Source organism: Perissodus microlepis, chromosome 18 (genome assembly GCF_051167445.1).
Source record: "Perissodus microlepis isolate ML-2025 ecotype Zambia chromosome 18, ASM5116744v1, whole genome shotgun sequence".
NCBI classification, from domain to species: Eukaryota; Metazoa; Chordata; class Actinopteri; order Cichliformes; family Cichlidae; genus Perissodus; species Perissodus microlepis.
In genome coordinates, this window is record NC_140478.1 from 36,692,646 (window position 1) to 36,716,457 (window position 23,812).

The following is a 23,812-nucleotide window of genomic DNA, read 5'->3' on the forward strand; positions in this document are numbered from 1 at the left end:
ACGGTTTTAAGTCAGACAGAGATGTGAATATGCTTTATGCTCGTTTTAGTTCTTCTGAACTGAAACAGAAACTGAAAGATACTCAACACTTCATCACTGAACTCAGCGATGTCCAAAAGGCCTATCATACAGTTAATGTGAACAAGAGCCAGGGCCCTGATAACATTAGTGCCACCTAATTAAATCTTGCGATAAAGAACTCAGTCCTAAATTTCAGGTTATTTTTAATAAATCCTTTCAAATACAAAATGTGCCCTCGCTTTGGAAGGAAGCTGTCGTCGTTCATGTCCCTAAATCTAGTCGTCCAAACGTCCTGAATGACTTCAGGCCTGTTGCCTCACCTGAGTTGTCATGAAAGTCTTTGAAAACATCATCAGAAATGTGATTATGGAAGAGATTAAATATCAGCTGGATCCAATGCAATTTGCGTACAGGCCCAACAGAGGAGTGCAGGACGCGCTTTGGACTCGACTAAATCTGATTCTTAAACATGCAGAGAGTAAAGGGACTTTTGCAAGACTTCTTTTCATTGATTTTTCTTCAGCTTTTAATACAATACAGCCCCATATTTTAATGAAAAGACTTTTAGAAGAGTTTGAAATCAGGAAAAACCTGGTTTGCTGGATTTTAGATCTTTTAACTGACAGGTCACAAAGAGTGAGAATAAATGGGGTTCTGTCTGACCCAGTGTTCTCCTCCACAGCTTCTCCTCCAGGGTGTCTCTTATCGCCCTTATTATTCATTCTCTTTACAAACATGTGTCAGAGCAGATATGAAAACAGGGCCATCATTAAATTTACAGATGACTTTGTTATTGTCAGCTTACTGAAAGAGGGTGAAACTCACCACGGTCCAATCATTGATGACTTTGTTCAGTGGTGGGAGGAGTCTTATCTCCAATTGAACATATCTAAAACAAAAGATATGGTTATTGATTTTAGGAAACAACAAAATGGGCACAGAGTCACTTTAATTAAAGGTCAGAAAATAGAGCAAGTGCAATCATATAAATATCTTGGGACCATAATCAATGAAAAACTGAACTTTTATTGCAAATCGGTCTGTAAAAAGGGTCACCAGTGCCTTTACTGCCTCAGGAAACTTGCTCATTTCCACATTGAGCGAAAGATTTTAACTTTGTTTTCTTGTTCTTTTATTGAGTCTGTTTTATCTTTTTGTTTGGTGGCATGGTTCAGTCAGACCTCTGTCACAGAGAAAAATTGACTGAATTAGTTAGTGAGATGCTCCAGTCGTCTGATAGATGAGTCACAGGCCTGTTTAGACTCCCTGTACTCTAAACAGGTACCACAGATGGCTTAATCAATCCTTAAAAATGGTTCCCATCCTCTACGGGGTGGATTTAGCTTCTTTCTTCAGGACGGAGGTTTCTAGTTCCAAGATGCAGGACAAAGCATTATAAAAACAGCTTTGTCCCTGCTGCTGTCACTGAACTCAATAAGAATTGTTTTTGATTTGATTCATTTTGTTTAATTACTAAATATGTGTTTTGTCAGGTTTCATTAGGTGTGTGTGTTTGTGAAGGGAGGCCAAATGCTATCATTGTTCTGTAAAGCACAGTGGGTACCTGTGGGTATAAATAAAGTAACCTTAACTTAAAGCTTATAGGAGGTTGTGAGGTCACTGCCTCCACCTGATTATGTAATTAACCAGCAGACTGGTACATTTATATATAATATACTATAAGTTATATCATTATAATTATGTGTATATCATATTTCTTATGTACATTTTAGACCTGGGAGCAGAAATGCTGATGAACTGGTTTTTATTCAGGAACAGGCAGAGCGTCCTCTCTTCCTGGCTCCATGTCTATAATTATGTCACACACTGATTCGCTCTCACAAAATCACCAAAACACAGCACAAATCCCACCAATGATTCAATTCCTTATAAATCATTGAATCAGGTACTGAAGCAGTGACGTGCTGAATGAAGCTTCAGACGTCATTGATCACGTGACTCTGTTCAGACAAACCAAGCCTCAGCACAGCGTTTCTGAAGCAGTGTGTTGATTTTTTGACACATGTGCCGGAGCTTCAGCTTCAAACGGGCCGTCACCATCAGAGTTGCTGGAACCATGTCCCACTACTGGCTACTCTGTTTATATCCTCCACATTTCAAACACACAAGCTGGTGGAGCCCTCCAAGAAGCTTCAGGAGAACATCTGCTCTCGTCATGATGAGGTGATGAAGATGTTCTGCCGTACTGATCAGCAGAGTATCTGTTATCTCTGCTCTGTGGATGAACATAAAGGCCACGACACAGTCTCAGCTGCAGCAGAAAGGACTGAGAGGCAGAGAGAGCTGGAGGTGAGTCGACAAAACATCCAGCAGAGAATCCAGGACAGAGAGAAAGATGTGAAGCTGCTTCAACAGGAGGTGGAGGCCATCAATCAGTCTGCTGATCAAACAGTGGAGCACAGTGAGAAGATCTTCACTGAGCTGATCCATCTCATCCAGAAAAGAAGCTCTGATGTGAAGCAGCAGATCAGATCCCAGCAGGAAACTGAAGTGAGTCGAGTCAAAGAGCTTCAGGAGAAGCTGGAGCAGGAGATCACTGAGCTGAAGAGGAAAGATGCTGAGCTGAAGCAGCTCTCACACACAGAGGATCACATCCAGTTTCTACACAACTACCCCTCACTGTCAGCACTCAGTGAGTCTACAGACTCATCCAGCATCAATATCCGTCCTCTGAGCTACTTTGAGGATGTGACAGCAGCTGTGTCAGAGGTCAGAGATAAACTACAGGACATTCTGAGAGAGGAATGGACAAACATCTCACTGACAGTCACTGAAGTGGATGTTTTACTGTCAGATCCACCAGAGCCAAAGACCAGAGCTGGATTCTTAAAATATTCATGTGAAATCACACTGGATCCAAACACAGCAAACAAACAGCTGTTATTATCAGAGGGGAACAGAAAAGTAACAGTAATGGAAGAACATCGGTCTTATTCTGATCATCCAGACAGATTCACTGGATTGTGGCAGATCCTGAGTAGAGAGAGTCTGACTGGACGTTGTTACTGGGAGGTGGAGTGGAGAGAGGGAGGAGTTTATGTAGCAGTCGCATACAAGAATATCAGCAGAAAAGGAGGGGGTAATGAATGTTTATTTGGACGTAATGACAAATCTTGGTCATTAAATTGTATCAACAACAGTTATACATTTTTGTACAGCAACATCCAAACTCCTGTCTCAGGTCCTCGTTCCTCCAGAGTAGGAGTGTACCTGGATCACAGAGCAGGTATTTTGTCCTTCTACAGCGTCTCTGAAACCATGACTCTCCTCCACAGAGTCCAGACCACATTCACTCAGCCGCTCTATGCTGGACTTTTGTTTTATGATTATGGAGTCACTGCTGAGTTGATTAAAGTGAAATAGACTAAAGTCTTTCATATTGTGGGTTTAAATCTGTGTTTTAGTTTCATTTTATTTTCTCTCCATCATTTCTGCACAGAGATCAGCTGTCAGTCAAACATTATGGGTGGTACCTCCACATCTTCTAGTTGTTCTCTTGATGTTTCTGAGTTTTTAAAGGAGATCTTTCCTGTGACTGTTTATGGAGGCTATCACTGCTCATCATCATTTTGATTTACTAAAATATTTCTCCACATGAAAATGTAAACTTCTCTATCCTCTAAATGTTTCTGGAATATTTGTATTGAAAAATGTCGACATTTCTCTTTATGAGTATGGCAGACCATGTGTGTGTGTTTGTGTTTGTTTTTGTCAAAATCATCAAACAAATGAGGAAAAACTGTGATTTTAATGAATGAATTCATATATTGTGTTGATGTTTTATTGTGTGAATAAACTGGAAGGTTTGACTATAAATCAAACTTTGAACAAAGTCTTTTCTTCTGTCTTCATTCCAGGATCTCACTCAAATCTGATGCAGAAAATATGAAACTAATCTGAGAGAATAACTGAAGCAGTTTTCCTCCTTTGCATCTTGATAGCATTTAATAAACTTCCCAAATTCCGAAGACACTTCCTTAACCTTCTCATGTGAGGTCATTAAAGCAGAAATTTTCCCCATGTACTTAGATGCTTGCTTACACATTGAACTCCGCTTTTCTTGGCATGTCTTTATATACAAATCCAAACCTTTTGGCGTAAATTTGATGCTTCTTTTCTCTGCTTGCATCTGAGTGTCATCCTCTTGTTTACTCTCTTGTTTACTCTTAATATCCGACATTTTTATTGTCCTCTTGGATTATTTCAAACATTATAAAGATGCACAGCACACTGAGAATCCATAGCATAAAGCGCAAACATGATTGCAGTGAACAAACATTTCCACAGAGGGCGTTGGCATGTTTCAATTAGTGATCCTATTATGCACAAATTTAGTACATCAAAACTCAGTTCATCAGTCTTTGTAGTGAAATAATGTCTTTAAACTCCAATAGCTTCACCGTTTTCCTTTACGGCTTAAACAATATTATCACTCACCAGCTTTGATGAACGAGTGACATGTTGATCCAGGCTTCAACATCAAATCCGTCTGGAGTACTTACAGACGATCCAGTAACTTTTATTCGAGTTCGACGGTGATCCTTGAAATCCATATATCCAACATATCCATTAATGAAGGATTATTCCTTTGTCCACGGGCAGGTTTTTTACTTTTTGTAGTGGCAATTCCTTTTGTTTGACAAACCAAACATCCCACAGTTAAAGGTCCACAAGCCACTGCTGCACTGAGATAATATTTCGTACGCAGGCAAAAGAAGTCCACTGTCCAAACTTTAAAGTTGCGTTTTTATGGTTTATTTTATCCAGTTTGGCAAGCAATAACAAGATCCATTTTTAGTTACTTCCTGCTGCTTCTCCTGCTCTAGTAAAAAACCATAGGCCCACCCCAGTGCATGCTGGTCCTATACCAGTCTCTTTATTTATAGAAACAAAATGGCCCTACAGCTTTTACTGACTAATTTAACAAGGTAACATCAAACAAACAAAACATTGAAAGAAATATTAACCTACAAATAAACTTGTAAATAAACCCCAAAATATAAGTAAACTAACAACAAACTTTAACTAATTTCAAAATAATAAAAAATAAGAACAAATAGCTCCAACAGAAGTTATTGCTGCAGACTGAAGGTTCTGTAAACTACTCAGTCATAGAATGATTACGATATTGAACTAAAACAAATGCCTGAATCCTAAATTATGGATATCCTATTGTGGTGATCTGAAATGTAACACTAAATGTGATTAAAACACTAAAACTCTGGACTCCGGGGCTGAACGACCGCGGGGATCACCAGCCCGAGGAAAACACAAAATACACATGACTCCGTGAGAAAGACAATTCATTCTTGAATGAAGACGTTGATCAGACACATTTAAAATGTAGCCAATTGTGTTTATTATTAAATTATTAAGGAAATAGAAAAGCGGGGGAATAGAAAAGGGGGGAGGGGTGGGGGGTAAAGAAGAGGGTAAAGGAAAGGGATAGAAAGGAGGAAAGAGATAGAGGAGAGAGAACCCCAACTATGCCCTCTGAGCAAGCACTGGGTGCGACAGTGGATAGGAACAACTCCCTTTAAAGGAAGAAACCTATGACAGAACCAGGCTCTAGAGGGGGCAGTCAACTGTCGGGACTGGTTGGGGGGTGAGGGTGAAAGAGAAAGAGGGGGGTGGGGGGGGAGATGGGACAGGTGTTAGGAGTTAAGGTGAAAATTACGATGCAACGGTGGAGGAGGAAGACGGGGTGACATCAGCAGAAGGAAAAGTAGAAAAAGTAGAAAAAGCAGGAGTGCTCTTTCTCCAGAAGAAGCGGAAGCGTTTTTTCTTCTTTTCCATCATCTTTTCCACGAGCACTTTTTTCTCTAGGATGAGGGTTCGTAACTCATCAATTGTTTGTGTATTTTCCTTCTCGAGTTTCCTGCATGTTGTCTCCACTTCTTCTAATTTGGCTTGTTTTTCTTCGAGCCTTTCTTTCAGTTCTTTACATTTGGCCTCCTGCATAAGCTTTGCCTCGTGCATCTCTGTATAACTGTGTTGTAATTTGTTGTGTGCGTCTTGTAGCTGCTGACTTCTCTCGAGTTCTTGAAGTGTACACTGCAGGTCTTTGCTTGTTTTCTCTAGTTGCTGCTTTAACATCTGCACCTCAGTGTTTTTGCACTTCAAGTTGTTGGAAAGTTTCTCCAGTTCTGTGTTTTTTCTCAGCATGTCACTGAGCTTACTCTGCATCTCTGAGCATTGTTTTTGCACTTTTTTCTTTTCCCCCTCCAGCTCAGTTGTTTTGGAGTTCAGTTTGTTATAACGGTCTTGCAGTTGTTGGTTTTTCCTCTCAAAGTTCTGGAGAATTTGTTTATCTTTTTTCTGCTTTATTTCCCGTTGTTCTTTGTCTTGAAGCAGCTCTTGATATTTGTGCAGCGTTTCATCAAGCTTTACCTGCTGCACTCCGTATTTTTCCTGCATGCCTCTCTGGTTTATGTCCAGTTTTTCTTTCTCTTCAAGGATTTCTTTATTTTTTTGCAGAGCTTCATCAAGCATTACTTGCAAACCTTGGTTGTGTTTCTTGATGTTCTGAAGCTCACAATCCAGATCTTTCTGTTTCGTGTCATGCTGTTCTTTGTCTTGTAGGAAATCCTTATTTCTTTGCACTGTTTTATCAAGCTTTATTTTCAGCGCGGTGTATTTTTCCTCCACGCCTTCAAGCTTGGAGTCCGTTTCTTTCTGTTTAATTTCTAGTTGCTTTTTTTCTTGAAGCAACTCTTTATTTTTGTTCAGTGTTTTTTCAAGCTTTGCCTGAAGTCCTTTGTGCTTTTCCTCCATGCCTTGCAGTTTGCGCTGCTTTATGTCCATTTGTTCTTTTTCTTGGAGGAGTTCTTGATTTTTTTGCAGAGCTTCATCAAGCTTTATTTGCAAGGCTTCCTTGTGTTTCTCGCTGTCCTGAAGCTTGCAATCCATATCTTCCTTTTTCATGGTCTGTTGCGCTTTCTTTCGAAGAAACTCAACCCTTCCTTTCAGCACTTTTTGATTTATCTCAGTGCCTTGGAGTTTTATGACCAGTTGTTTCTTCTCTTGGAGGAGTTCTTGATTTTTTTGCAGAGCTTCATCCAGCTTTACTTGCAGCTCCTGAATCTTTTTTCCCCTCTCTTTCTCGTTTTTCTTCTGTTGGAGGATTTCTTCTGTTGGTTTTTCTTGTACTTTATTAAGCTTTGCTTGGAGCTCAAAGTTCCTCCCCCGCATATCTAGGAGTTCCATTTCTTTCTCCTTTTGAATATCCTCCTTATCAAGAAGCTGTTTGAACAGTCTATCTACTTCGGCGGTCCTTCTCTCACAGTGCTCTCTCAGTTTGATAATCTCCGCTCGTTGTTTAAAAAAACTTTCCCAGATGTAACTGGTGTACTCTGACTGGGGCGGGTGTCGCGTATTGTGATTGCTCATGAGATTTTGCTCATGCATTTCTTCCGAGCACATCTTCTGCAGTTGAGTATCGTCTTCTCGATTGCAAAGAGGAGCGCTGGGCTTTACGTTTTCTCTTTTTTTCTGTTTTCTTGGAGACATGTTGGAATCTGTTAACAGTGACTCTGAAAAGGATCCAAAAAAAAGGCTTCTCTGGCGAACGTTTAAATGCTGCACACATAAATGCTGCGAATAACGGACTGAAAGTTCTTGCGTCTCACCCCTATTTAAGGGTTTTAGGATCAAAGGATCAAAGGATCACAGTGGTGGTAAGATTCTAAATGTGTGTGACATCACGATTCTGTAAGCCAATGAGGTGGTCACATGACATTTGTGAGAGGGCATTCTTTACTTGGACAAATTATCAATAAGCTTTCAATACCAGTAACCATGGTGACAGTATAATTGTTTATTGTGTTGAACAATAAACAATTATATTGACAATTATGTGTGTCCAGTATGTTGGCTGATTTTCTTTTACTTTTTGCATATGAAAATAAAAGCTGGGCTGATTTTAACACCATTACAAGAAGTGTTGTTAATTATTCTTTTTGAATCATAATCAGGTTACCACAAATTGTTTTTTAATTTAGTAGAACTTGAAATGTTTGTCAGTGGGTAAACAATTCATAATGCAAAGTCAGAAACATCAAGTTATTCTTAGTACTGCATACTTGCAATACATAAGTTGTCCTAACAGTCATGTAGGGCATCCGTAGTTCAGGGGGTCGGGAAGCTCATCTTGTAACTGGATGTAATATTAGCAGACAGAGGGTTTGATGTTGCAGAATCTTTGGAGTTGTACCATGCTGAATTGAAGAGCCCAACTTTCACCAAAGGAAAGAACTAACTGGCCCCTAGATTGCCCAATCAAATCTCTTAATGCCACCAGCCCTCCCCTACCTTCACTGTGTGCTCAGCTTGTAGAAAAGAGTTGAGTGTGGAAGAAATGGCAAAAATGTGGAGCTGAAAAGCTAAGAGAGAAAAAGAAATTATATATAAACCAACGTGTCAAATTAATGGACATGTTAGTTATTGGAGTTCTGGCTGCATTTTATATATCTATATTGTGTCCTTTTTATAATAAATAATAAAAAACATTATTTATCCTCACTGTATGAACATTGTTGGAGTCCTTGAAGTCTCGTCATGTTGAAGTTACTCATGTGATGTGATGTTGTTATAATGATCCAGCTGGTGTGCAGCCATCATATTAGAGTTCTCTTTCTTCTTCTGATTTTATACAATTTTTCTGTGATGGTGTCACATTTACAGTGGTCGCAACAATTGCACCTATAGGACCCTGAAAAACTGGTGCACAGACTTCAGAGTCTAATAAGTGTCACCACTGTAACCACTGCATAATGCAAACCATGACACGAGTTTAGTCTTGGTGTGAAACTCATTTTGGTTCATAGACACCAATCTGACCTTAAGTGGAACAGACCCATAAAACTAATGCGTAATAAATCTGTTAATAAATAAATCCAAATTCTCCCATCATCATTCTTTGGTAGGAAGTCATAAATAGGAGTTAAATTCAGACTCGCACAGGCTCACCTCTGCACGACTGGCTTCTCCTGTAACCCTGCATGTTTCTAAGGTTTGTTTTCTTTCTTTTTTTGTTGTTGTTCTTGTGCTTTTTGTCCTCGGGTGAGGTTTGAAGTGTCTGTGTGGTGCAGCTGGTCTGGTCTGTCCAGGCTGCACCACACAGACACTTCCAATCACCACACATCAAAGTACAAAGCGTATGACGTCATCACATTCTGTGTTAGGAAGTCATATTTAGGAGTTAAATTCATTGTTCATCATACTCAAGAAATCTTTCTGTTATCTTGATTAACTTATCCCAACATTGTCAATCAGACTAAGTGATCACATGACGCTAGTTATCAACTCTATAAGGTAACCCAGGGTTTCCCATTTTAGCTACTAGCCTGTTTACATGAAAGGGGTGGCGTTGGGGGCATCTGACCAATCACATACAGAGCAGCAGAACAGCTGACTTTACAAAGAAAGATAAAACTATAAACATGAAAAGGTTAAACACTTGTATTAATAAAGTTCAAATAGGAACTAAAAGTTCTTTTGCTGAGCTCTGTTGATGTTTACCAGTCTGGGAGAAAATACAAGCATAAATACAAAAATGGCCGTGGATATACTGGGAAAAGCATGTCGAATGATGAGCAGTGATACAGGAGACCAAGAGGAATTGCTCAGATAAGATTAAATGCTTTCATGGACGAGGACATGCTAGGGACAAGCGTTGCAGACAAAAGAAAAAAACGAGATTAATGTTTATAGAGGAATTCAAAATGTTGTGAAATTGTTCTGCAGACAAATGGGAAAAGTCAAAGAATGAAGTTGAATTTAAGAATCTAAACTGATTAGACTACTGATGCTCATCAATGGAAAGATCCTCCCACTATCCATGGCACAGCAGTCCAAAGGGATCTTTCAGGTACTTGTTGTAAAGCAGTTTTCCAGAGAACTGATTGGTAGCTAAGTGGTGATTTCATACTTGTTGATCCGTAATCTCAAACACAACCTGCTCTGAAGCAGGTTTGCTCTACAGTTTAAGTCACTATGGTGATATACTCCAGTAAGAAGTGAGCTACCTTCATAGTACCTCTGTACTCATACCTGTGTGTTTCTTTGGCATTGCTTGTAGATATGTTTTAAAATGCAGCTGCAGTGCATTTTAAAACCTTAAGGAAGCTGTTATTGATATGGTGTAGATTAGCCAACAGATTTCTTTTTTTTTTACCTGATGGACACAATGCAGTGTAGTAGCCCTGCCCCTCGTTATGGTTTGTTCTTCATCATTCACTCACTGTGCGTCGACATGCTGGATGTCTCCACAAACAGTTCTCTGCATGCAGAGGCAGTTTTTCTTCATTTGGAGCTTTGTGGGAGCTGAGTTCTGTTTACAGAGATGTTAATGGTCCTGTATGTGACCTGTCAGATTTTATTTATTAAACAGACCACCTTGCAGTGTAGCTTCCACGTTAGCTGAGGTTTCTTTTATTATTTGTTTTTGCTTGTTTTTTATTATTCTTGCTGATGATTTGTATTATCTAAATGTAAGGTTCATTCATATCAGTTTGCTTATTTAATTTAAATACAGTTTTTTTTTTTTGCCTTTATCTTTGTCTCCATAACTGATAGTCTCTTATATCAGATTCTGCTCATAAGGTTACTTTAACATTTGAGGCCACGTTATGATTGGTTTAGGTGGCAGCACAAGCAGCTTCACTTGCATAAAATATACATATTTTTTAAATAACATCTGAAGTAATTTAATGAGGAATGAGTCATCCAGTTCAGCTCTGGTATTATGATAATATAATATGTGCTTCAGTCTTAAACAAGCACAGAATTTAATGAGCTGCTTCTTCCCGACTCCCTGATTTCTGCACAGCTGGATTATTGTACCAAAGAAACTGTTTCTGTAATATTTCTGTGAAATATAGTAATCCACTAAAACCCAGTGAGTGTTGGTTAGCTAAGATTTGTTTTTGTTCTTGATGGAATCGAAACACTCAGAAACGTCATTAATATTCGCTTGTCCTGCTGCAGACTTTTCTATCCAATCTAACAGTGAGAGCGAGCATGTGGTGCCCCACCCACTGGCTACAGGCCACATATTTCTGCAGATAAAGGCACCACCGTATTTGCCTTTATTCCGATGAAATGTCCTCTAAAGGACGCCCACACAATTGATGAGAAGTCAGAGACCAGATGCCGATATTGTAATTCCATTAGAAAAAAGGCTGCACTTAAGTAGGGAAGATATGTGTAGGGTTTTTAAGGCCATTGCAGTCCCAAATGGAGGCAGATGGGGTATGTGAAGTTCAATATCTGTGGGCTGAGCACCCTGATACCACAACTCAAGATTTCTGTTTCTGCGTTATCAAAGGTAGCCGGTCAGAATATTCTGGATAATCCTTCATAATTGATCAGAATTTGCCAAATAGACTTAACATGGTGTTAAGTCTGTCACATCATTTATGAAAGTCAAAGGTTAAAGTGTGATTTTCATCAAGAAGAACTTGAAAAGAGAAACTACATGACTATGACTTGACATTAGGCACAGACAGGAATGCTCAAGCGGTATTAGCTGTTTGAAGGTACATTAGGAAAATGTTGAACGTAATGCACAACAAGCACCTTATTTCCTCCACAGAAGGTTGATAATTAACCTTTAACCTCCGTCACTGTGATGTGTGAATACTTCTGCTACTTTACGAACTATTGTAATCATAAAACACTTTTAAAATCTGTATACTCCAATGATTTAAAAACAATAATACAGCAAACATTTAAAACAAATCTCATGACCAAGGGCGCTGCTGGCTTCAGGACCATGCAATAATCCATGTGTGGTTTGTATTTGTATTATAATACAGTCTGTGAGAAAGCCTTTTTTTTTATATTATTGAGAATATTGATCAACTAATTGTGATGGTGATGGTGCTCATCCGTCTTTTATCAGTCACTGCATTTTAACACAGTTTGCTCACCGTACATTCCAGTTTCTGGTCGCTGAAACCAGTCAGACCTGAGCTCCTGGGGGCCTCCCTCAGGTGAATGTTGTTTTTTAAACTTCGTGCCGCTTACGAAACTTCCCCAGCAGAACAATTGGTTTCAGGTTTATTCCTGTTAAGAGTTTGTAGTTGTTGTTTTTTTTTAAATATCGGACACATAATCGGGAAAACACAAAAGGGAAACAATTGTCTTCTTTCTTTTTCATTTTCCCACCACTAGTTTATTACATCACAGCTTAAAACACTGATTCCAGTATTCAACGAGTTATACATCATTTCCATCCCTTCTTCTTACTGTGTTGAGCCATCAGAGATGCTTCATATTTCCATGTTTTACAGGATTGTCTGCCTAGAGTCTGTCGTCATTGTGCTTAAATAGTAGTTTTGACTTTTCATGTAAATGTCAGGATAGGCAGCATCTTCTTTAACTAGTTCAAGCTGCCAAATTTAATCCAGAATTAAATTTTAATCCTTATAAAAGGCTGAAAATAATTGTTCTGAATCCAAAACAGTTAGATGTAGTTTGTTAATTTCCCTCGTTTTGTTATTACCCTAGAGTAGCTTTGGTGTATCTTTTCTCTCTCAGTTAATATTTATTATAAACATCCATCATAACAGCATATATGCAATTACTGGTCACTTTGTTAGGTACACCTTGTTTATAGCAGGTATGACCCCTGTTGCTGACAGAACTGCGTCATGAAGTCATGTTCATTAATTGTTGACTTGAATCTGCCGTTCCACCTCATCCCAAAGATGCTCTATTGGAGTACAGTGAACTCATCTTCATGTTCAAGAAACCAGTTTGAGATGATTTGAGATGATTTTGAGATGGAGTGGTACAGTCTATGTTTTTAGGGGAAATCACTGAAAAAGAAATCATAGCTATTGTAGCAGAATCTAAAAACAAGACATCCACTGACTGTGATGGGTCAGACATGGTCATCGTAAAAAAGACCTTGGATTGTATAATCAAACCTCTCTGTTATATTTTTAATCTCTCATTTTATTCGGGTGTATTTCCTGACCGAATGAAAGTGGCAAAAGTTATCCCTCTTTATAAATCGGGAGACAGACATAGTTTTAATAATTATAGACCAGTATCATTGCTATCACAGTTTTCTAAAGTGCTTGAAAAACTCTTTGCACAAAAATTTGATAGTTTCATTGAAAAACATCAACTGTTAAGCGAAAGTCAGTACGGATTTCGACGGAACAGATCAACAGCAATAGCATTAATGAATACTATTGAAGACATTTCATCAGCAACACATCATAATAAATATACTATAGGGGTATTCATTGATTTAAGAAAAGCTTTTGACACTCTGCAACACTCCATCTTGATTTCTAAGTTAAGAACTTATGGTGTGAGAGGAATAGTATTGAACTGGTTAAGCAGCTATTTAGATAATAGGTTTCAGTATGTGCAGTGTTTAGGCAATTCATCTGATAGAATGAAAATAGAATGTGGGGTCCCTCAAGGTTCTGTTTTAGGACCAAAACTTTTTAATTTATATATAAATGACATTTGTGATGTGTCAAAAATGTTGAATTTTGTTTTGTTTGCAGACGATACAAATTTTTATTGTTCCGGAGAGAACTTGAAAGAATTGGCTAAAATTATGGTTATTGAAATGAAAAAAATTAAAAAATGGTTTGATGTAAATGAGTTATCGCTGAATTTGGAAAAAACAAAGTTTATGATATTCGGAAACCGTGTAAAGGAGGAAGAGATAGTATTATCTATAGAGGGAGTATTAATTGAAAGAGTGACAGAATTCCGTTTTCTGGGTGTAATAGTGGATGACAAGTTAACATGGAAATCACATATTGAACATGTTAAAAAAAAGTTGGCTAAAAGTATTTATATCCTGGGTAATGTTAGATATATATTAGATTACAAGACAATGAGAATATTATATTTTTCATTGTTTCTACCCTATCTGAGCTATTGTGTTGAAGTATGGGGGAATACATACGTGACTAATATGAAACCATTATATTTATTACAGAAGAGAGCGATTCGAATTATGCATATTGTTAAATATAGAGAACACACTAATAATTTGTTTATAAAATCGAAATTGTTAAAACTAGAAGACATAGTGAAATTACAGACTTTAACTATTATGTTTAGGGCGAAAAATAAAACACTACCTCTTAAGTTACAAAGTTTATTTGTATTGTGTTCAGAAAATGGGGACGGCAGAAGGAAGTTTTATTTTAAGCACCGGTTTGCTCGAACCACACAAAGGCAAATGTGTCCAACAGTCATAGGCATAAGAAACTGGAATTCTCTCAGTGATCATCTTAAGTGTTGTATAAATGTTTCTCAATTTAAAATCTGCTATAAGAATAAAATGATAAACCAATATGAAGAAGTTGAAAAGAATAGAATTTAATTGTAGAAAAATGATCCTTTTAGTTTGATATTTAGTGGTATTGCTCATTGTTGAGTATATTGTTCTGTTTGCTTTGTTTTGTTTTGTTATGTGCAGAAAATTGTCATAGTGTAATTTTGGTTGCCTACTTGTATTACCACAGATAGGGGGCAGGTATCAATAAGAATTTATTCTTCTTCCTGCTCCTTTTCATGCATGGAAACAGTGTTACTTTAATTGAAAGGAAGGTTGTGTATGGGAATGCATTACTGCTGTACCATGTGTGAAACAAAAAAATAAAATAAAAAAAATAAAAAATAAATTTGAGCTGGAAGCAGCCATCAAAAAATGGCTACAGTGTGGTTATAAAGTGATAGACATGGTCAGCATTAGCTGGGCTGTGGTGGTTAAACAATGCTAAGCTGGTACTAATTGGCTCAAAGTATGCCTAGAAAATATTCTCCACACTCTCACACCGCTATCAGCAACTTGAAATGTTAATACAAGGCAAGATGTTCATTCTTTTATGTCGTTTACACCAAATTCTAACCCTACCATTTGAATGTCACAGCAGTCATCAGACCAGCAACATCTTTTCAATCTTCCGCTGTGTCCAGCTTTGGCAAGCCTGTTCAAACTGCTGCCTCAGTATTTGTTGCTCTAACTGCGGGAATTGGCACCAGCCTTGGTGTCTTTCAGAGGAACTGCTCCTGTTAGTTGTTTGCACTTCCATTCTGGATTAATTTTTCAGACCTGGAGGTTACTACTTGTAAATACGTTGGAGTCTCATACACATATTTAAATGAAAACTTGTTAGTTAACAGATTTGAAGCAGTGGAAATTGTAACCACTCAAAGACATTTAGAACAGCGACAGGTCCCCAGCTCTAATCTGTTTCTTTGTTTTGTAAGCTGGTGCAGACCCAGGACGTGCTGCAGACATTACATCTCATGGCGGGGCTGAGCACCCCGATACCACACCTTCACTTTGGAAGAGGTGGAGTAGGTGGCTGGGGAGAGGGTGGTGCTGGGATCCCATATGTTTAAATAAAATGTAAGTTAAAATTGCTTTGACTGCTGGCCCTTGCAACTCAGACGCTAATATATATGTGGATTTATCTTTTGTTGTTGTTGTTGTTCCTGAGTAATTAAGCTCCGGTCTGACGCATTAGACTTCCAAGGGAAGCTGCAGCCGTCAGGGAGTGCCATTGCCATATGGGAGGTGTAATTTGGCTGTAATAATGTTTAAGTAGGGCAGTCTGTGTGAAAACAACATCCACATAAAAACCAGGATCCATTGCAGCGTGGCAAATGTAATTGGTTTTAATGTTGGTGCTAGCTGATTTATGTGGAAAATACTGGGTAAAGTTCAGGTTTGAATGACAGTCAATGTCCCGTATACTTTCTGGGTTTTTTTTTTTTTAACTGGCATTTTGTAAAGTTGAACAAGTAAATGAAAAGTATGTTAAGGATTAATAAAACAGTTGGAATAACTGCAAATGCTGAAATAATGTAATGATGCAACTGCTAGGAAGTTGAGGGTTAAATTGTTTTAGACACCATCTGCGGTGTAACTGTAATAGCTCTCTGGCATGTGAGAAGGAAGCGCCAAATGGTGAACGATATTAGTTTCAGGTGCACAGTACATACGATTGTGCTGAAGATACGTCCCATTACAAAGTGACTGAATGGTTCTTTAACAGATTTATTTTTCAGGTAATTAACAGTCATTTAAACCTGACTAAAGCCCTAAAATAGATGCATTTTGTGAACCAAAAAGACTAATTCATGTAAAACATGAAAGTCACAAGACTGTGAAACCACATCACCAGAGAAAACCTGCTGGGACCAGACTGTACAAATCACGTTTCCATCCTGCCTTTTTTTTCTGTGTATCAGAGCAGCTGACAGTTAAAGCAAAAGCACAACTGGTTTCAGTTCCTTAAAACAAAGACAGTGTAAACAGTGTTTAATGGTATGAGGTCCAAAAGTCATTGAAGCTAGATGATAACGGAAATCTTTTTCTGGGTCATGTGACAGTGATTTTTACAGGGTTTTTTTAGTAGAAAAGTCCAATTTAAGCTCAGTTATAAGTGAAAGAGCAATTTGAAGCTGCTCACTTCAGTACTGTAAAATAATGAGTTGCAGCTGTTGTAATCTCTTCATGCAGGAAATGGTAAGAAATGCAAACATTGATTAATTAACTCAAGAGTAAGTGAAAAGACTGATGGATTTGAGAGAAGTTTCGTTCGTTTACATGAAGAAAAAGATGTAATACAACGTTTTTTTCAGACATTGTGTTTCTGTTGGCTTCATCCGAACAATCACCATGTAGTAGAGAGTTTACTGCTGGATGTGAACAGGCTGGGATGACATCCGACACCTCAGGTGTTGCACTAGACTGTGGTGGTGACGGGAGAACTGAGCCAGAAGGTGAACGTTTTGATTTACTAGTCGATCTGCATTCCAGATCTCAGAAACGTTGAGTAGTGAAGAAATCACAGACGCAAGCAGCAGAAATGAGTTTCTCCTGAAGGGTTCAGTCTTTGAGATACGGTGAAGAGTTTGAGTGGCAACCATACAGAGAGCATCAACAACTTTGCATATGAATGAATGAATGAATGAATGAATGACAGCTTTATTTGTCGCAAGCAGGTTGCCCTGCAGCGAGATGGTAACCCCCCCCGACCTTACACACATAACACAGACATCACATGGGATTACAAGTCGGAGATCGGTAGCGTTACAAGAAAAACACTGAAATGTACACAACATCGGGAAGGTACAAGAGGAAAAAAAGAGACCTCCACTCATGCTGTGCTTCCATGGTAGGACAGCACGAGAACAGGAAACAAAAAAACTCCTCTGCACAAAAAAGCACATAAATGTCCACAGCACAACATTATGGAAGACATGACAAGCCACAGGGATGGGTAGGGGATGAGGAGTAACCCCAGGCAACACAGCAGCCATCCTGCGACGGCGCCGTCATCTCTTCGACAGCACGGGCCCGGACCCGCCTCGTGTTCCCAGGGGGCAACAAGCATCGAAGGCGTTGGAAAGGGAGGGGGGATGAGTGAGTGCTTATCAGTGTAAGTGTATGTGTGTGCGTGTCCATAGTTCAGCTGAGACAGTGTCCTTCGGCCTATCAGGCTAAGAAAACAGTCCTCCAGCCAATCCAGGTGACCTTGCATGGGACGGGAAGAATAGCCGTAACACAGTCGTTATCAGGGAGTGATTGTTCGGCTCCAGCCTTGGGCCTGCAGCTGGCGCCGTGATGGGGGTCCGCAATGTTGATGTTGATTTTGTAAATTTCCATGCGAGCAGCCCAGGAGAATATTCAGGCTGCCCTAACACTCTGACACTGGTCTCTCGATCTCCCGTTGGAGAGTCGCGAGCCTCCCCATGATGGTATCAAACTTCTGTTCCATGGTGTTGTCATTCTTTTGATTCTGAGACCTCACAACTGCAGTGATCCGTTCCGCGATGTCTTCCAACTGTCGCTCAAGGGTCTCATTTTGAGCAGGCCTCTCTCTGATGTATCCCCCCATACGCTCAATGTTGTTGCTTTGAGCCTTCACAGCCGATGCAAGCGTCTCCAAGGTGTTGACCATATTACGTTCGGTGTGAGAGGTCGCGCCTCGTCCCATCGCTTCGAATCCAGCGGGCAGCCTTGGGGGGGTTTGAACAGCCGGTTCCGCTCTCTTATTTCTCCGATAAACCAGGGCTAAGCCAACTCCGATCAGCAAGAACCCTGTTATCACGGTTCCGAATAGATAGATATCTTCAGCGTCCTCGATCGACAGTCCCGCCAGGCACATGACCCTCCAGGTCTGCCACCCGTCCATCGTGTATCCGGCAGGGAAAGTCCCTCCAGGGCACTCAGGCTCTCCCGAGCCCAGACTTCTCGTTGAGAAAAGGGTGCCAATAGCATTCAGAGACCAGTTGATCAAATCCATAATTCTCTTTTAGGTTTTAGAGAACGACAGTGAGAGGCTATTCCAGGGAAAGTAATGCACACGAGACAAGACAAGGACACAGAAGCTAAGCAGGAAAGATAAGGGTGAGGAGGAGAGGAGAAAAGTGCGACCGCCTTCGCTGAGAGCCAAGTAGAAAGACCACCATATATATGGTTGGTTTTGTGCATGACTAGTGGTTTGAATTTGATTTTGGGGGGGGGTTGTGTTGTGCTTGTTTTTTTGTTTGTTTTGTGTTTTGTTTTGTTTTGTTTTTAGCTCTGCTCTCAGAAACCAGAAACATAAACACTCTTAGCACTGCAAAGCCCAAAGATCTCTAAAAGCTTTGTATTATGAACAAATCGTTATAAAATCTAACTCAACAATGTAAATCCACAGCCTGATGGAGCTTATTCTGCTTTACTATGTTGTTCAAAAAAAGAAGCAGACGATTGTCAGAATTTTTATTATGTCTACAAAGACTTAGATGCTTTAGAAAATCGCTGAGGTTTACTCCCTGAGAGGAGATTGCCATTTCTTTACCTTCTTCATCTTCTTTTCTACAGATGCAGTGATGCTTTTAACCTCCACACAGTGACTCCACATCACCAACACCAGCCTCGCTTCCAGCTCCAATGATCTTCCACCTCTGACTCTTTCCTAAAATTGACCAGTAGGTGGGGCCAGCCCTGCCCAGGTGGCGTGGCCAGCGATGGAAGGCCGACGTGGTGGAGGCAGCAGCAGCGGTAGCTACTCACAGATCCCTGTCAGAACAGGCATGGGGTCTGTCAACTCCCCGGCCGTTTCTGTGAGATTGGAGGCGTACGACATCGGAGAGAAGAAATACATCTCGGATGTGAGGAGGACTTTCTGCCTCTTTGTCACCTTTGACCTCTTGTTCATCACCATGCTCTGGATCATAGAACTCAATGTAAGTCTGTGTTTGTAGTGGCTGTGACAGCAGTTTTGTTTTTTTATTAGATATCTGTAGTAATAAAGTTTTTACAGCAATGTAAAACCACACGAGATTAAGATATATCACCAGACAGTGAGCCTTTTTGACTGAGTCAGCCTACTCGGGAGAAATTTATTGGATGCATCTGCTGTCTTCTATGTATTTTGCTCAAGAAAAAACTAAAACTGAAGATGATTTTATTATTTCCCAGAGATTAAAGGGTTATTTAAAAGTAAAGTTAAACAAAGTCAGGAAAGATAAAACGCTAGTATTGAAGTTTTTAAAAAACTCCAAAGTAGGTGAAGCCGTTAAAAGGCCAGGCTCAGAGCCTTTGGTTTTGCTTTTTTGTGGAAAAACATTTATTGTTCTTTTAGAGCAGGGGTGTCAAACTCAAATACACAGTGGGCCAAAATTCAAAACTGGAACAAAGTCGCGGGCTAACGTTAATATTTATTGAAATATATTTATTCCTCCAGATATAAGAATGAATCTTTTCTTATGGACTCAAACACGTTTTGCTGAAAACTGAATATGGAACAAGCAAAGCTTAATACTAAACAATATATATATTAGCTGTATAATACCAGTAGGCCAGCTCTGATAGTAATTTGGTATGGCTTCGCGGGCCAAATGTAAGTAGGCTGCGGGCCAAATTTGGCCCGCGGGCCAGAGTTTGACACCTATGTTCTACAGCGTCTCTGAAACCATGACTCTCCTCCACAGAGTCCAGACCACATTCACTCAGCCGCTCTATGCTGGACTGTTGGTGTACCTGCTGGATAGAGGTGAAAACACAAACCAAACAATGGCTCTTTCATCTGTTTCACAGCATGCACGGGAACTGGAAACTCGCCGAAGGGAGGCAGAGGAGAGAGAGCGGAGGAAGCAGAGGGAGGTGCAGATGGAACTGGAAAGACAGCTGAAAGAGGCTGAGATGGTAAAAAAAAAGTTTTCCACTTGACACCAATTATGTACAGAGTCTTTTCTCCTTGACTTTGATCTTTGAGAACTGCAGCAAAATGTTGACTGTCATTATAAAATTCACACCTAGTCTTTAATGATTTGGAAAAATGGTTATGACAGTCCAGGAAAAGGTGATTCAGGAATAGGTCAGTTTATACCGCTCTGTTGGTGCATCTGTTTATGTAGCTGTGTGTGTGCATAGATAAAAGACAGCATGCAGGCTGAGATGCAGGTGAAGGAAAAGGAGGCTGAACAACAGAAGAAGAGGATCAGGGAGCTGGAGCTGACACAGCAGCAGCTGGAAGTTGCCCTTAATATGGAGATCCAGGCTCGGCTGGAGGAGGAGAGGGCCAGACTGGAGCTTGAGCGGTAACAATGGATTTCTAACTTATTTTATTTGTGATGGAGATCTGATATATCCATGAGAAGTATTAACATTTTCAGTTGCTTCTTCCCTTTTTCCCCTCCTTCAGGTTGCTGCAGGCTGAAGATGAAAAGAGGAAACATTTCCAGCTCCTCCAGGAGCAGCAACGTACAATGCAAAACCTCAGCCCCATACAGGAGCTGTCAGATGGCAGTCCCGATGAGGACACCCCCTCAGCCCTCAACTCTGCCTCTCAGGAGCTCCAGGATCTGCAGGCATCTCTCCAAAGAAGCCACCAGCGTCTGGAGGTGAACAAGTTTGTTTTGACTGGCTTTGTGAGCAGCATCTTATTTAGTGCTCTTCTAAAACAACACTGATGAGGATGCCTGCATGATTTTTGTTTCCAGGAGGTTCAGGAGAGGCTGAGGAATGCCAGTCAACATGTACGGCACTGGAACATCCAGCTGAACCGACTGATGACCCCCATTACTCCTGCAGGTGCCGTATTCACTTTGCCTCTTTGCAGCACAGACTTCTGGAACAGAGTGTTAGTATAGTTAATAACAGTGTAGACCATATAATCTGTCAGATAATTGCATTAAAATGCTACAAAAGGCACCTACCCCCAAACATGTCAAGAGATTCATTCAGTGACTTGAATGAAAGAATCTGACTCACCTCAAGTTAATTAAAATTAAAACTAAATCTTATTATGATTTAAACACGGAAATCTTAAAACGAAAAATAACCGCATGCACAGTTGTTACAGGCTGCAAACATGTTTTATACTGCTTTGAAGTCTGGGACAGCATCATAAGAGGCATAACTGATCTCACCGTAGTCCCATGAAGACTCAAGATGAGTGTTTTCACGACTGCCATCTTGGTGTTTTGAAATCAGGCATGATGAATGAAGGGAAGAACTGTCTGTTAAGGTTCTCAGTCGTTCAGGTCATCGTAGTCTAAGGAGCTTGGAAAGAAAAGCATCTGGACTTCTTTAAGTTTCTTGAAGATGTTTCACCTCTCATTCAAGAAGCTTCTTCAGTTCTCTGAAGAAATTCTGAACTGAAGAAGCTTCTCAGATGAGAGGTGAAACATCTTCAAGAAACTTAAAGAAGTCCAGATGCTTTTCTTTCCAAGCTCCTTAGACTGTAGTTAAACTTCACACACTGGACTTGTCAGTCACACGTCCTTCGCCAGTAGGCATTCCCAGAATGATCTTTCCCCTTCTGACGCTTAGAATGACCAAATATGTGCAAAATGGACAATTCAACATGCCACCATGTCAGTCTTTTATTAAATATGACATGAAACAAATGACTGAGCCATTAAATTTGTCACAAAGGTGTTCACCTAATTCCAGGCAAATGGAATAGACTTCTATGGGACCATAAGTCTTTTTGCACTTTGACATTTGTTTTACTTTTCAGATCTGTAACCTATAACTTTTATACTGTATGTGTTTTGATCATAGGAGTCTACGGGGACTTACTTACTTTTAGCACGTTTAGCAGTTGATGTTGGCTTCTTTTTTCAGTACTGGAGCTTCCTGCTCATTGAAGACTTTTCTAAAAGGAAATGCTTAATCCAAAATGGCGTTTTAAGGGCTTGGATTAATGTCAATTTCAGCAAATATTCTTTCTTATGTTAAAAGAACATGGATCTCTGTCAGTGATAACTTCTGACTTTATAACTCAAATTTTAAGAGAGAGCTTCACTGCTAAGCTCTCATCTGTGTGGGTGTCACTGTTTGCTTGAGGACTCACACGCAGGACTCAGAGGCACAGACAGTATTTATTACAGTTCCACCAGGTGTATATACAAACAGTGCAGGGGATAGTGCTATATACAAAGCGGTGACAGGGAAAAGGCTCCGGGGAAATCCAGGTAGGGAAAAGACACTTGCTCCTCTTCTGACTCTCTCTCCAAACACTCACACAAAAAGGGAATCCGCTCGGGGAATGCAGAGTCGGGTCCAGGGGATCTATGTACAGAAGGAAACACACGTTAGAGGTTTTGCACAGGGAAGCAAAAGAGAACTTGCTCAGAGCCGGGCTGCACTGACGCGAGTCACACACAACGATCCAGCGATGAGTAGAAGCCACTCCCTGGCTTAAATGCTGGCTGCACTGATGAGGCCCAGGTGTTTCCTCTTCAGAGGGGCGTGGGCCGAGGGCGTGAACCCACCATGAGTTCCGCCCTGGCGAGAGAGCGAGAGAGAGAGCAAGAGAGAGAGAGAGAGAGCAAGAGAGAGAACACTACTAGTCAGCGGCCTGCTGATCCCCTGGCCGTGACAGTGGGGTTCAAATCCCTTATTCAGATTAAGATTTTATGTGACATTACATTGGCAAAAATTAAATTTACTTGAATAATGTGAGTATTGGAGTAAGTACTTGAGTAATTTTTGAATAACTTTAATTTTGTAATGTGCATATTTTATGAATAATGATGTTTCAATACTTTAATCTACTGAATAAGTAAGAATTAGACTTAATAATCTTTTTACTTTAAAAAGGGAAATTGTGTACAATCTTTTATTCTCCAAAATGCACATAATAAAAATGTTTTGGGGAATGTATATGCTTTTTAAAAACCAATTGCTTCTTACCTGATGCATGCTATAACTTTCAGCAAAACTGAACTAAAATTTGTTAACAAGCTTACCAAATAAGAAATGTTTTGTGAATTTTCTTTGCAGAGCGACTGGAAAGCCGGCTGTTATCAAAGCCCACATGCCCTAAAAAGGAGGGCGCGCTGGCCAGTAATGAGTTCATCACTAAGTTTAAGATAAGAGTTGATCAGAATAGAGGCGATGATGAAAGTCTGGAGCATCAGCTGGAGGCTGCCAACCTGTCTGATGAATCGTTCGAGGCCCAGACAGAAGTCAACGGACAAATATGATCACAGACATTTTAAAAACGCGAGTTGAGAGTTAAGGGGGAAAAATATTGTAATAAGTATATATTTGAATTGCACACTAAGATATAAAGTGATGGCAGCGAGCACAGTGTTGCAGGATTTAATTAAAAACACATCTGACTAAGACCAACTGAAATTTAGAGTTGTGTATAATAAAGTTTATTCATGATTAATAAAACAAATCTGTAATATTTTTCTTTCTCTTTTGTCCATTTGAATCTCGCTACAGCTTAAATAAAAGAAAAGAATGTGTTTTGAATAAATCAAACTCTATTCT

General features: G+C 39.8%; 3 protein-coding genes across 3 annotated transcripts; 2 read left to right on the plus strand and 1 right to left on the minus strand.

Moving 5' to 3' along the window:
* Positions 1-2,151: 2,151 nt before the first annotated feature.
* LOC146368917 (tripartite motif-containing protein 16-like) lies at positions 2,152-3,816 on the plus strand. The gene has a single exon (XM_084911364.1). It carries the CDS (start codon positions 2,209-2,211, stop codon positions 3,403-3,405), a length of 1,197 nt encoding a protein of 398 aa, XP_084767490.1. The 5' UTR covers positions 2,152-2,208; the 3' UTR covers positions 3,406-3,816.
* Positions 3,817-16,989: 13,173 nt separating this feature from the next.
* On the minus strand, positions 16,990-18,443 carry LOC146368918 (uncharacterized). The gene has a single exon (XM_084911380.1). The coding sequence runs from the start codon at positions 18,336-18,338 to the stop codon at positions 17,730-17,732; it is 609 nt and encodes a 202-aa protein (XP_084767506.1). The 5' UTR covers positions 18,339-18,443; the 3' UTR covers positions 16,990-17,729.
* Positions 18,444-20,071: 1,628 nt separating this feature from the next.
* On the plus strand, positions 20,072-23,767 carry LOC146368919 (uncharacterized). Its single transcript, XM_084911398.1, has 5 exons — positions 20,072-20,227; positions 20,456-20,622; positions 20,727-20,925; positions 21,025-21,115; positions 23,315-23,767. The coding sequence occupies exons 1-5, from the start codon at positions 20,096-20,098 to the stop codon at positions 23,515-23,517; spliced, it is 792 nt and encodes a 263-aa protein (XP_084767524.1). The 5' UTR covers positions 20,072-20,095; the 3' UTR covers positions 23,518-23,767.
* Positions 23,768-23,812: the final 45 nt, after the last annotated feature.

What these genes read in the sequence shown, in the direction of transcription:
- LOC146368918 (XM_084911380.1), bottom strand. Translation starts at nt 18,338, where the DNA reads ATGGATTTGATCAACTGGTCTCTGAATGCTATTGGCACCCTTTTCTCA.
- LOC146368917 (XM_084911364.1), top strand. Translation starts at nt 2,209, where the DNA reads ATGAAGATGTTCTGCCGTACTGATCAGCAGAGTATCTGTTATCTCTGC.
- LOC146368919 (XM_084911398.1), top strand. Translation starts at nt 20,096, where the DNA reads ATGGCTCTTTCATCTGTTTCACAGCATGCACGGGAACTGGAAACTCGC. An exon ending in GAAGCCACCAGCGTCTGGAG is followed by an intron (nt 20,926 to 21,024) that starts GTGAACAAGTTT and finishes TTTTGTTTCCAG; the next exon opens with GAGGTTCAGGAGAGGCTGAG. An exon ending in GACCCCCATTACTCCTGCAG is followed by an intron (nt 21,116 to 23,314) that starts GTGCCGTATTCA and finishes TTTTCTTTGCAG; the next exon opens with AGCGACTGGAAAGCCGGCTG.